Raw genomic sequence first — 12,684 nt, 5'->3', positions numbered from 1 at the left:
TTAATTCTAGGTGATCAATCAAAAATTAATATGAAGAACAGCCTAAGATGAAGATCACAGAAGATAATGAACCCTAAAAGAACAGATCTAATAAACCATAACAACCCTATAAAAACCCTGAACCTAACAAGCAAACTACTCAGACATATTTAATGAAGAACAAAACATCTTTTCTGAATAATAAGCAATAGATATCAAGAAGTAAGAAGAGAGTTTAAAAATCTTCTCTCTACAGATGAAATCAGATCTCTTTCTCCCAAAGCTCTCAATATCACTTCTCTCAAAAAGGTTGCAGAAAATAACTTAGGTCCTAACAATGACCATACAAATTGTATATATACTCTAAAACACGTCTTCGGCTTTAATTGCAAATAAGGGAAACTTGGGCAAATTTTGTAAATCTTCTAAAGCTTGTGGGGAAAACTTCCGATTGGCTTGTGGCAACTGCATCGATCGATGCAGAGGTAGCATCAGTCGATGCAGAGGTAGCATCGTTCGATGCATACTCTTGAACTCATCTCCCACATTTGTTGATCAGCCTTAATGTTTTGATTATGCTCCAAATCATCCTTTTTAGCTCCTATGTGTTGCATCCGTGCCATTGAGTACCTAATCCTTTAAAAACTCAAAAACAACCTAGAAAACAAATCAAAAGACTCAAAAAGCACACTTATACCATGGTTAAAAACCACAAAAACCATGATATATTAACTCCCCCAGACTTAACCATTGCTTGCCCTCAAGCAAAACATAAACTTAGACCTGTGAAAGAGGTTTGAAAACACAGAAACTCCTTTTATTCTTAAAGTAATGTCATGATCATCCAAACCATAATCCATATGCTTAGCAGATAAATCCAAATCGAACCACCATGTACTTCTTCGTTGACATTCATAGCATCCCAAATTCAAACCAAATTCCACTACTTCCTCCATTAAGCCTTCATCGGTGGGACTCATCAATTTAATCAATGTCAAGAACCTTCTAGTCTCATTCCCGTACTATACCATAACAAGCAAGATATAACTTTTACCACATGTGGTACTCTTTCTCTCCCCTAGACTTATTCTATTTGTGTATCTTCATTTGAGCTTTGCTTTGTTTTTTTTTTCTTTTTTTTTCTCAAAGATGTAAGCGAATAATGGGGTCATCGGTAATTTACCTACCCCTCGCTTCCAAGCTTTGTGTGATCATTTGACTCAAGAGTAGAATAATGAGGTCATAGATACTTTACCTACCTCTCTAAACTGATCAAAATCATTTCATCTTTTATTCACTCTTTTTTTTTTTAACAAAGCTCTCATGGATTTTTTTTTTAACTTGAATAAGGGAGAGGAGTACCATTTTCTTTTGTAATCTTACTTGTGAAGTATGAACAAGGAGTCAAGCTCTATGAACATCAATCTCCTTGATGAGGTAAAAAGAAAAGTACAGAAATTACCTCAGGCTTTTATGAATTCTGTTGGAAATTCGGATGTCTCTGGTTTACTGGTCAGCCATTGGATTTTTCATTAGTCAGATTTGTGGATTCAATCTGCAGCATTAATCAACCAAGGCAATACTCTAAAAAGAAAAATCATAGTTTCCAACATAAATTTGAAAAATTTGACTCAATAAAAACAAAAACGTGGTTTTGACACAACAAAAATTAAGTTAGTAGTTAGTACTAATCTCCCCCAGACTTAAACAACACTGTCCCCAGTGTTATCAAGCCCAAGAGTGACTAAGAAAGAAAAATCAAATTGAAAAAGTAGTGAAATAATGAACCAGATACGTGTTACCAACTGTTAGCCATTGTGTCGACCGATGCCAAGGTTGCATTGATCGATGCAAAGCTGCATCGGTCAAAAATCTCCGACCGTGAACCCTGTTAGTTGCATGTTAGTTGTGTTTCTCTCATGGAAGTCAGCTCTGTTAAGAATCACTCAAACACAACATTAAATGCAACAAGATAGATAATGGTTCACAATGCAATACAAGTTCAATCTGAAACAAATGACAAAATGACTCAAAGTGAAAAAGAAAAAGGATAAAAGTAACCGTAAACAGAAGTGAGATCAAGCATCGTCATTGACATCACCATCAGCATCGTTGTCGCTCGCTGCACCAAGGGGAGGAGAACGTGATCTACGCCTAGTAGGACGGATGCAGTCACATTGGGATAATTGAGCAATCGCGTTCCAGAGGGCACACATGGTGGAGGTCTGGTACTCCTGGTAAGCTCCCTAACTCATAGTAGTAGAAGGCTTCGGTGGCTCTGGAAACTCAAATGCTGCAGTGCCAGAAGAAGAACCAACCTCAAAACCCCCAGCAGGGTGATCATCAACAAAACCGTCAATAGGAACAACAGGTGGCTCAGTAGGTGTAGCAGCACTGCGCTGACGACGGGAAGGTGGTGGCGGACCGAAATCAGCGGCAGCAGAAAGAAAACGCAACTGCTCTCCATCCTCTCTAATAGTGGTGAGGTATGGTCATGATAATCTGATCAGATGACTACCAGTAGAATCACAAAAACTCTAAAGCATCTCCCTCTTCATCCAAGTGGTTTGCCGCAAATGGTCCTCATCAATCAGGCTCCGCGCCGTACAAATGGTGACAGTATCAGTAGCAATACGCAGTCTCTGAAAAATAGGAGTAAGCAGACTCCCAACAAACTCTGTCTTCCCTTTCCCGAAGGCCTTGACCTTCAAAGTGATCAAGTGGGAAGCAAATACTGCACCATAGTTGACCCTCTCAGGGTCTACCCAACTATCATCCTCAGCAATCAAATCATAAACCCCATATGCAATCAAGTACAACTCAGTCAATCTCATCTTTCCAGTCTCCATCTTACACAGAATAGTGTTCGCTATGGCCCTAAAAATGTACCTGATCACTGGATGCCTCACGTCAGTTCTAGTGGAACCTCGAGAATCATAGTCGCCAGTGCCGAAGTATGACCAGAGATGCTGGACATCTACAAACTCTGCTGGAAGAGAAACTTCCTCTGGCTCTCTGCTAAAACTGTAAATGTCACAAAGATCAGGTAAAGAAATCTCATACCGAAAACCCCTAATGAAGAAAGTCAGCCTTCCTTCACTAGCTCTCGGGACCTGCTCGTTCTGGAAGAGGAGGCAGACTGAAGCCATAAACTGCCAGACCAACTCCGGAAAACAGTCATAATATCGAGTGCACATGGTCCCTAAACCAATCTTCTCCAAAAGTCTCAGTACCTCATCATGAATCCCAAGCTGCTGCATAGTAGCAGGATCAACCAACCGAGTTGGCTGAATATCAACATTCAGCCAAGCGTTGTAAAACAGAGTCTCATACTATCCCCACGTATCAAGTAGCGGTCGGTTGATGAAATCAAGCTTCTGAACTTCTTTACCGGTCACTCTTCCCAAACCCGCTGTGATGGAATCCGTTGTCCTTCCCTTCTTGGACATGAGACATTGCAAGTTGCTTGAGGAGGTGCATCAAGAGGAGGGAGTGGTATGGACGGTGGCAGTGGAACAAGAGGAGGACTCGCCAGCGGTGGGGAGTCGCGGAGGTGCGGCTGAGCGGCAGCAGAAGTTGAGAGGCGAGGTCTCTTCGTCGTTCGGCGGGTCGCCATTGGTCCAAATCGTAAATCTGAGCAGGAAATCGAATAGAAGAGGAAAATCCGAGTGGGTTAGGCTTTGGAATCGTCGGATTTGGTGGAGAATTGAGTGAGAAACAGTTGATTGAAGTTTGTGTTCTTTGGTTTTGAGTTGCAGTGAGGAGTGGGGAAGAAAACGAAGTCGGGGGAGTTAAGTCGCGTTTTTAGGGTAAGTTGCATTGATCGATGCTATGGTTGCATCAGTCGATGCAACTGTTGGGTCATTGCAACTGGGGTTAGTCCGGCCCATCAAAACTCGATTATTTTCAAACCCAAAACCCATTAAACATCTGGTCCACTAACTTGATTTGGCCTTGCATCGATCAATGCACATGTTGTGTCGGTCGATACACCTGTAATTTTTATGATTTCCTGTATCACTTAAACTCAAAACTGAAAATCAATATGTTAGTAAATCCTAAAAGAAAATAAAAATAAAAATAAAAATAAAAAGATCATACCAGTGGGTTGCCTCCCACTCAGTGCTTGTTTTAAGTCATTAGCTTGACTTGGCAGCAGATTAGGCAGAAGGTGCATCATCCAAATGCACAATGTGTCCGTCTAGTATTTCGGCTTTCGCCCAATAGTGTTTCAACCTCTGTCCATTAATAGTAAACTTATCTCCCTTAGAGTTAAGCAGCACAATAGCTCCATAGGGTCAGACTTCTTGGATAGTGAATGGTCCGGACCAGCGAGAACGAAGCTTACCTGGAAACAGCTTCAGACGGGAGTTGTATAGAAGTAACTGATCATTAGGCTCAAAATTTCTAGAGATGATCTTTTTATCATGACCACCTCGTGATCCGCGTAGAACATTGCAATGTCCTACCAACCACCATATTCCCTCCCGGAACATCACCTCCACCTTGGACATTCCTAGGCCACACTCTCAAATCATCCCAACCACTTTGAATGTTCACACACACTCTTTCCAGAAATAGACAAGTTCTAACTTTCCATTAAACTTTCTATTTATGGAAACATTCTATTTATGACAACTTTCATATAAAATTCCCGTGCTATTTTTCTAGACAAGTCTATTTCCATTATAGAGTCTGTTCTATAACTGTATACACTCTGATACCACTTGTAACGCCCCGACTGCCACCTCTTAGTGGGCCTCATGTCCAATCCCAGCCCATGGAGTTCTCTCAGGACCTTTGACCGAAAAGATAAATGCACTTTGGTGACATAGGTGGCCAAATCAATTCTTTTAAATCTCCCCGCTAGTCTCTGAAATCGGGGTGTCACACAACCAGGAGAGACTCTCCTCGTGTCTGCAATAACCCAGAAACGTCCTACAACAAGTCACACAACCAAAACTAACCTAGAAGCAAATTGGACAGAAACATCAGAAAAGAATAGTCTCAAAGATGGAAACATAAAATAAAAACCAACCCTCCGGTGAAACGCTAGCAGTAGACGTCACAAAGCTTCCCACAAAATTTCATGCCGATCAGAAACAAGATGAGACCACGATCTCAGTTACAATCCTTGATGGTCCCAACTCGCGTATGAGAAAACGTGTCCCACAAAACTGCCACTAACTCATGGAGTTTATACCCAAATTCACTTCTGTAAAAAGGAGAATCTACGAAAAAGGCATAGGTACAATTGTACCATAAATAATTACCTTAGAAAACGATTTCAGCAGTCGAACCCTCCTTCTCCAAAAACCTAACAGTTTTGTTTCCTTGCTTTCTCTCTAAAACAAAGCTTTGTTGATCTCCTTCTTCTCCTTCACACCAAATCGACCAAGAGGTCTCTCTTTCTCACAGACCAACAACGACAATCACAAAACATAAGGAGGAGTCATTCTTATAAATAAAAATAGGGCTTTTGGTTTAATTAGATTAAACCAGGTTTATCTAAATCAAAACTAATTAACCACCCTTTGGTTTAATTAATAACTCGACTAGCTTAGTAAACCAACCAGAAATTAGACCAAAATCCCTCTATTTTTTTAATATAAACTATATATTTCATATTTTTCAGGACAAGAGTATTACACATTTCTGGTTATTCCTGGTTAGTTTTCCTACTGTTATTCGTTTTTGGGTAGTCACGGTACACTGCGTTACAAAGCATTAAACTTTGTTATCCCAAATGATGAGAATAATTTTAAAAAAAATGTTATTGTTGCAAGCGAGGGATGTTAATGTAGAAGAGACAAAAGATACACAATTTTTAACGAGGTTCAGCAAATGCCTAAGTCATCGAACATTGTTGAAAATACTTTTTGAACTCAATTACAGTTGGTGTTCAATATCGGACTCACACAACCATAAGATCTTCTCTTAGCTTATTCCTGATCTATTTTTAACCCACTAAGAGATCCCTAAGATCAACAACAATGATCTACACCAATGACTCTCAGTTAGAAACAAATCTCTCACCCTTTTCTCCTCAAATGTGCCAAAAGGCTTACAATGTTTTTCTCTCTTTTTCACGTTCTAGTAGTGGCGGATCTACGAGAAAAGTTTTTATGGGGCATCAATCATACTTAGTTACGGAAATTTTTATAAGCATTAGTAACTCATGAAAGAAAGTAAAAATAGGCTAAAGTATGATATAGAAAATTATTGAATTGAAGAATTATTAATAATCAGTGTGGGGCACGTGCCTCACCTCCACTACACGTAGATCCGCCCCTGCATTCTAGAGGGCTAACTTTCTAAGTCTTAGACCCTCTATATGTAAGGGATTTTGTGCCTCTCACCTTCCTTTACAAGGCTAACAACTTTCCTAAAATCAAGAGGAAATATTTCATTTAACTTTATTCTTTGTTAAACCAATATTTTCTTATCCCATTAAATCTTCTAAATATTTTCTAGCTTCAGTTTTATTTGTGCTTCACCTCCAAGTAATATCCCAAAATTTGCCTCAAGTATATCTTCATAAATCTTCAAAATCCAGAAATGTAGACAAAATCAACAGACCTCTGATGCTTTTTTGTAGGACATAAGCTTGTTCATGCATCATATGCTTGTGCTGATATAGAAGCTTGTGCAGACATATTTTGTATAGCTTCTTGAACTTTATATTCAACTTGAGCTTGCCCAAATACACTAACATTCTCCCCCTTTTTACTGAGTTTTATAACTCAAGCAGAACACATTATGATTCTTGGAAATCCATAACACAACTTCTTGAAGACTCCCCCATAATTAAACAACCTCTTGGAGACTCCTCAATAACCCGTACACGTTTATTGCTAGATTATTTTGATCTATACACGTTTATGGTTTGTTTAAAACAATCCAGCAATAAACGTGTACGGTTAAAACCTTCCAACAATAAACATGTACGGATTAAAAACCATCCATCAATAAATATTTACAGAACAATCATATACATCAGTTGTTTGGTCACAAAGTTGATGAGAATACAAAAGCGGAGATAAAGGGGGTTCTTGGGATTACAAATTTGGGTGGTATGGGATCATATCTCGGCTTACCAGAAATTTTGGTTTGAGCTGAAACGAAGGTTTTCATCTTTTTTCGGGATAGACTGCAGAGTTAGACGAATGGTTGGACAGCAAAATTTCTTTCAAAAGGGGGAAGGGAAGTCATGATACAGTCTGTGGTGGCTGCGGTTCCAACGTTTGTGATGTCTTGTATCTGGTTACTGAAGACAATTACATCCAAACTTAATAGTGTAGTGGCAAATTTTTGGTGGAGTTCCAATGGCCAGTCGGGAGGCATGCATTGGCTAGCTTGGGATAAGTTATGTGTTAGTAAGCAGTTAGGGGGGTTAGGATTAAGGAATATAGATGACTTTAACTCGGCTTTGTTGGCTAAACAATTATGGCGACTGCTTGAGGTTTCAGACTCGTTGTTTGCCAGAGTTTTTAAAAGTAGGTACTATAGGAATACACACCCTCTGAATCCAATTCGTCATTATTCTCCATATTCTGGGTGGAGGAGTATTTGCTTTGCTCGCTCTCTGGTTAACAAAGGACTTATTAAAAGGGTTGGCACTAGGGATTCCATCTCAGTGTGGAATGACACCTGGATACCGACTCAATTCCCGAGACCAGCTTTATGTAAGGGTCCTTTTAAGGACCCCAATCTCCAATTGACTCACTTAATTGATCATCGAAAAAATACTTGGCATTTGGATATGCTCAACGAGTTTTTTGATTCGCTGGATGTTGCATTGATAAGGGCAATACCTTTAGGAAGTAACCAAAAGGCAGACCATTTAGGTTGGCATTGATAAGTCTGGTTAACATTTGGCTCGTCGGAAAATACCGGGAACTTTTCAAGCCCATGGTTGTGGCCCGGAGATTACCCTCCTCCTGGCCAGTGCTTGGCGGGTTTGTTGTCCATCTAAAGTTCAACATTTTATGTGGCAGGTTTTATCGGGGTGTATTTTAGTTTCGGGAAATTTGGGACGTAGGGGCATTGCCTGCGTCTGGATTGTGTACGGTGTGGTGCTGAGGAAGAAACGGTAAATCATGCCATATTTTTTGTCCACCGGCTAGACAGGTTTGGGCCTTAGCAAATGTACTGGTGGAGGCCATCTCTTTTCCTTTGAGTCTGTGTATGCGAATGTGGATCGTTTTTTGGGAAACAATAATCATGCGGCTCAGGTTTTAATGTTTTCCTGGCTTATATTGTATATATGGAAAGCAAGAAATGCTCAAGTTTTTTTTTCAACCTAACATTAATTAAAATAAAACTCCTAGATTGGTTGCCCAAAATGGAGGAAAATTGTTTACAAAAATCGTTTCCGACAATAACACATAAGCCAGGAAAATTGTTTACAAAAATTGTTTACAGAAATGCACGAGTTTATGAAAATATTGCTGAGCACCCCGAGGAGATTGGTTGCCCAAACTGGAGGAGATTGTCTTAGTAGCGGAGGGTGAGGCTTTGTCGTGGTAGCAGGCTCTGGTGGAGAGTGATATCATGTATTCGACCACTACCACTCTCGTTACAGAGCCCTAACAGAGGGTGGTCGCTGCTAATCTTCCTGCGCTTTTTATAGGTTATCGCTGCTTCGTACATGGATCTTGGAAAGCGAGTGATCCGTTCGCTGGTGCGGGATGGGTTTGTTAATCATTTCCGGACGCGCCGCCGAATAGAGGAGCCAATAATTTCCGACGAAGTCTCTCTCCCCTACATGCTGAAATAGTAACTTTTATCTGGGTGATGCGGTGCATGTTCGGCCATGACTTCATAGATGTGACGTTCTTTACAGACTCTTCAGACTTGGTGAAGATGGTGTATTCTCCTTCGGACTGGCCAGTTTTCTTGGCGTACCTTGACGACATCAAGATTGAGAGAGGAAAATTTTCAACTTTCTTTTTATCTTTTATCCGAAGAAACACAAATGTAAATGTGGATTCCTTAGTACGCCAAGCGCGTAGTTATCCGCATCATATTTTGTATGTAAATAATTTTCCATCCAATTGGTTCTTTTGAGCTAATCTTTTGTTGACAAGAAATATATATTTAAAAGTTAAAAACAGATTTTTTTGTATATGAAAAGTTTTTTTTTATATATTACATTAGAAGTTATTTGAATAGTTATGATAAAGAAAAAATATAATAAAAATGAAATATTAAAAAAATGAATAATATAAAGAGAGAGAGTTATGAGAGACAAAATTGATACCCAGTCCACAGAGATACAGACACACACATAGTAAAAAAGCAAAGAGATGAAAGATTAAAAAAAACCTACTCCACATATTCTTTATTACATACAGTAAAATATGGCTATTTCTCATATTACAAATAGTGAATGTATTATAATTCTTATTAAATCTTGAAAACATAAATCACAAACTCACCCTATTGTTTGATAAATATTTCATTATATCGAACCCTCGACATTTTCATGTTATGCATTGTCTTTGTGTTTGATCAAAAAAAAAAAAAGCAATGTCTAATTGTCTATGTATGCTTTAGGCACTTAAACAAACATGGATAAGAGAATTCCGATCGGTTATCTTTCAAGGAGACTAAAACAATTATAAAATTTTGGATTATAGTTTTTAGTATAATAAATAAATTTCTGGGTTAGAGTTTTTAGTGTTTTAGGGTTAAGTAAATGACTTTATTTAAAAATTTAATAGTCAAATTTGAAAAAGTATCTTGATTTCTCTGAAACAAATTTATAAGTAAATAGTAGAGATTTAAATTTAAAAGTAAATAGTTAAAAAAAATATATTGTAAATGTACAGTAAATATATATATATATATATATATGTAAATGATTTTAAATTTATAAGTAAATGAATTTAAATATTTACTTATAAAATAACTTAGAATATTGGTAGAAAACATTCTTTCACTTGGTAGGAATTTGGAAGGAATTTATTTTGTAAAAAATTGATAGGAAATTATTCCTACGAGTTTTCTTCGAAATTTATTTGGTACAGTTTTTGTAAGAAATTAAAAGGAAGATTTCCTTTCAAAATCCTACCGCTTCTTTTCCTATTTAGTTCTCTCTATTTTCTACGAATTTTTCTACGATTTTACGTTTTGAATAAATTTCGTTGGAAAGTTCCTACGACTTTTTCACGATTAAATTTCGTAGGAAATTTCCTACTAATTCCTACAACAAATATTTTACGTAGAATAATCGTAAGTTATTTTCGTATAAAATTTGGTATGATTTCACCATGTTTTCTTGTAGTGTAGGTCGAATTGATGGATTTTTTAAAACCCGTTTATTACGGAATTAGATGGGAAACGTGGATAATTACCGTTGATGGGGTCATAACTCAAAATTCAAATATATTTGTGGGGATACAACTTGTTTATTTATTTTTGTGTGTAGCCAGAGCAAGAGCTCAATTTTTTTTTTTGTAATTTTCTAACAAAATAAAATTAGCTGTTAGTTTGCACAAATTTATTATTATTCAAATATAGATTTATAAAGTTCAAACTACATATTGTACATATAACATAATCTTATATGTCCGTGGATGACATTGGTTACCCATCTAGTGTAACCTTATTTGAAGAAATTAAAGATATTTGTATGGTTTGCTGTTCAAGACATGTAGATTCACAACCTCTAATAGCCACACCTTGGTGGAATATTCCATTTAGTCTCGGTCACAGTTTTATTCACCAACAAATACTGCTTCCAATCTTCGAGAGCGGCTTTAAGATTCTTCACTTTGTTGTCCAAACCAATACAACAATTTGCATGCATAGTGTTAACAACGTTGATGTCTCGGCTAGGCTCACAAAACCCGCCGAAGTAAACCGTATCCAAAAATCTTATCGTGATCCCGAGTTCCGTGACGAACGGGTCGTTCTTGATGGAATTGAAAACATCTTGGTCATGTCTTTTCGGGAATCTCTTGCTCGAGTCGCACCAATACTTGTAGAAATTTCGGGTTTTGTTATTGGCCTTGACATATGTGAATCCGGAATTTACGTGGTTGCTTTTATCAGAAGGTTTTCCGTTGTAGTCATCACATGATATTTGGAAATCCGCGTTGGAAAAGAACCGAGGGAATGGATCACGGAGCCATAAGATGTCAGCATCCTATATTTATATGCAATTAAGAACGTATCAAAATAACATATCTGAAAAAGAAAAAATAAGTTGATTGGCTCTATTTATTTAGTAACCTCAAATCAAACAAACTAAAAAACAAAAAAAAAATTTAACGAAACTAAAAAAAAAAATCTGAAATCTCAACTAGTACTTCTTAACCAGCTTATAAATTTATAAGCTAGTAGAATAAAAAAAAGTATATTAAAACAAAGAATTCAAGCCATAAAAGGTATGCGTAGCTTCATTTTCAAGCCTTTGGTCTTTATAAAGTCTTTAATATCATTTTCTTTTTCACCATTCGGTTTCCATGGGTTTAGATATTTAACTTATTATGATATGACGTACCGTGAAGAGAAAGTTATAGCCTAAACTGAGAACTTCTTTTAGGAGATCCATTCGTCGCCAAATGAGCTTCAAGTAGCCGGGAGACATGAACCGGTTTTTTCCCGCGAGCTCTTCAGAATCAGTGGCGTTGATCAAGTAGCAATGAGAATGAACCAGCATACACCGGTCATATGCCTTGCTATCTAGGCAAACCGCAATCACATGCTTCAGTAACCTCCCGGTCCCTAGTCCTGTCTGAAAACTCTCTAAAAACAAATCAAACGTAGAGTTTGGAACTGTCCATGCATTGTTCAACGCTGTTATAATCACCGTGTTGTCTTCCATAGCAGCGTTCATCAGTACTCTCTCTAGCTCTGAAACCGGTTTTGTATGTTGTATCTATATATAACAATACCAAGTCAATATAACAAGGGTCCACATGAGTGTATCTTTTTGTGATTGTGATTGAGACACTTACCGGCCTTAAGGAAGTTTGGTTTTGTGAGTACCAACTGGTTTTCCATTGAGGCAACATCACTTGTAAAGGCTTATCCACAGATTTATAGACCAAAAGACAAGAAAGTGCCACGGTTGTGAACAACAACACGACTCTCAGCACATCTCTCTGACCGGTGGAACTGTCAGACCCAATAGACCGTGACTTGGCTCTTCCAACGGTGTTACTAGGGCCAGCCAGTTCGTAGCCGGAAAAAGAAGAAGAGTCGGTGGTCAAGCTCTTCATTGTTTTGTTTGGTTGATTCTTTGACAATAACACCTCCTAATTATTTCTCTCTTAAACTATATATATAATTGATTATGTAGACGACAAAAAAAATATAAATCGATTAGAATGCTTGTGTTTGTAATTGTACTTTTACTACTTTAGCACATAAGATAAGACTAATTCCCCAAGTTTTGGGGGTTGACATCAAGCACCCAAAACTGAACCAGGGATTTACTGTTTAAGGTTTATTCCGGTTATATCCTGGTTCCGCTGTGTCTTGAATGAATAAACCTCTAAAAAATTTACATAGTTGTAAAAAAGAAAAAAAGTCAATGGCATTGAGATTCAACAAGTACCTTTAAACAAACAATTAATCAATATTAGTTAAGAAATGCGAGTACTTTACTTGTAAAGAGATCGATTGACGAAGAAGAACCTAGTAAATAAAATTATATTGACTATTCCTTAGTAATCGGATTATGATCATGTGCTT

The 12,684-nt window shown here is 37.7% G+C and overlaps 1 protein-coding gene across 1 annotated transcript; it reads right to left on the bottom strand.

The window, feature by feature from the left end:
• Positions 1–10,468: 10,468 nt before the first annotated feature.
• On the bottom strand, positions 10,469–12,418 carry LOC104724945 (uncharacterized protein At4g15970-like). Its single transcript, XM_010443518.3, has 3 exons — positions 11,946–12,418; positions 11,489–11,866; positions 10,469–11,131 (listed from the first exon to the last, which is right to left on the bottom strand). Exons 1-3 carry the CDS (start codon positions 12,207–12,209, stop codon positions 10,652–10,654), a joined length of 1,122 nt encoding a protein of 373 aa, XP_010441820.1. The 5' UTR covers positions 12,210–12,418; the 3' UTR covers positions 10,469–10,651.
• Between the last annotated feature and the right edge of the window lie 266 nt (positions 12,419–12,684).

This window comes from Camelina sativa, chromosome 11 (genome assembly GCF_030686135.1).
Source record: "Camelina sativa cultivar CO46 ecotype springtype chromosome 11, ASM3068613v1".
Classification (NCBI taxonomy): Eukaryota; Viridiplantae; Streptophyta; class Magnoliopsida; order Brassicales; family Brassicaceae; genus Camelina; species Camelina sativa.
This window is presented reverse-complemented; position numbering and strand designations above follow the sequence as displayed.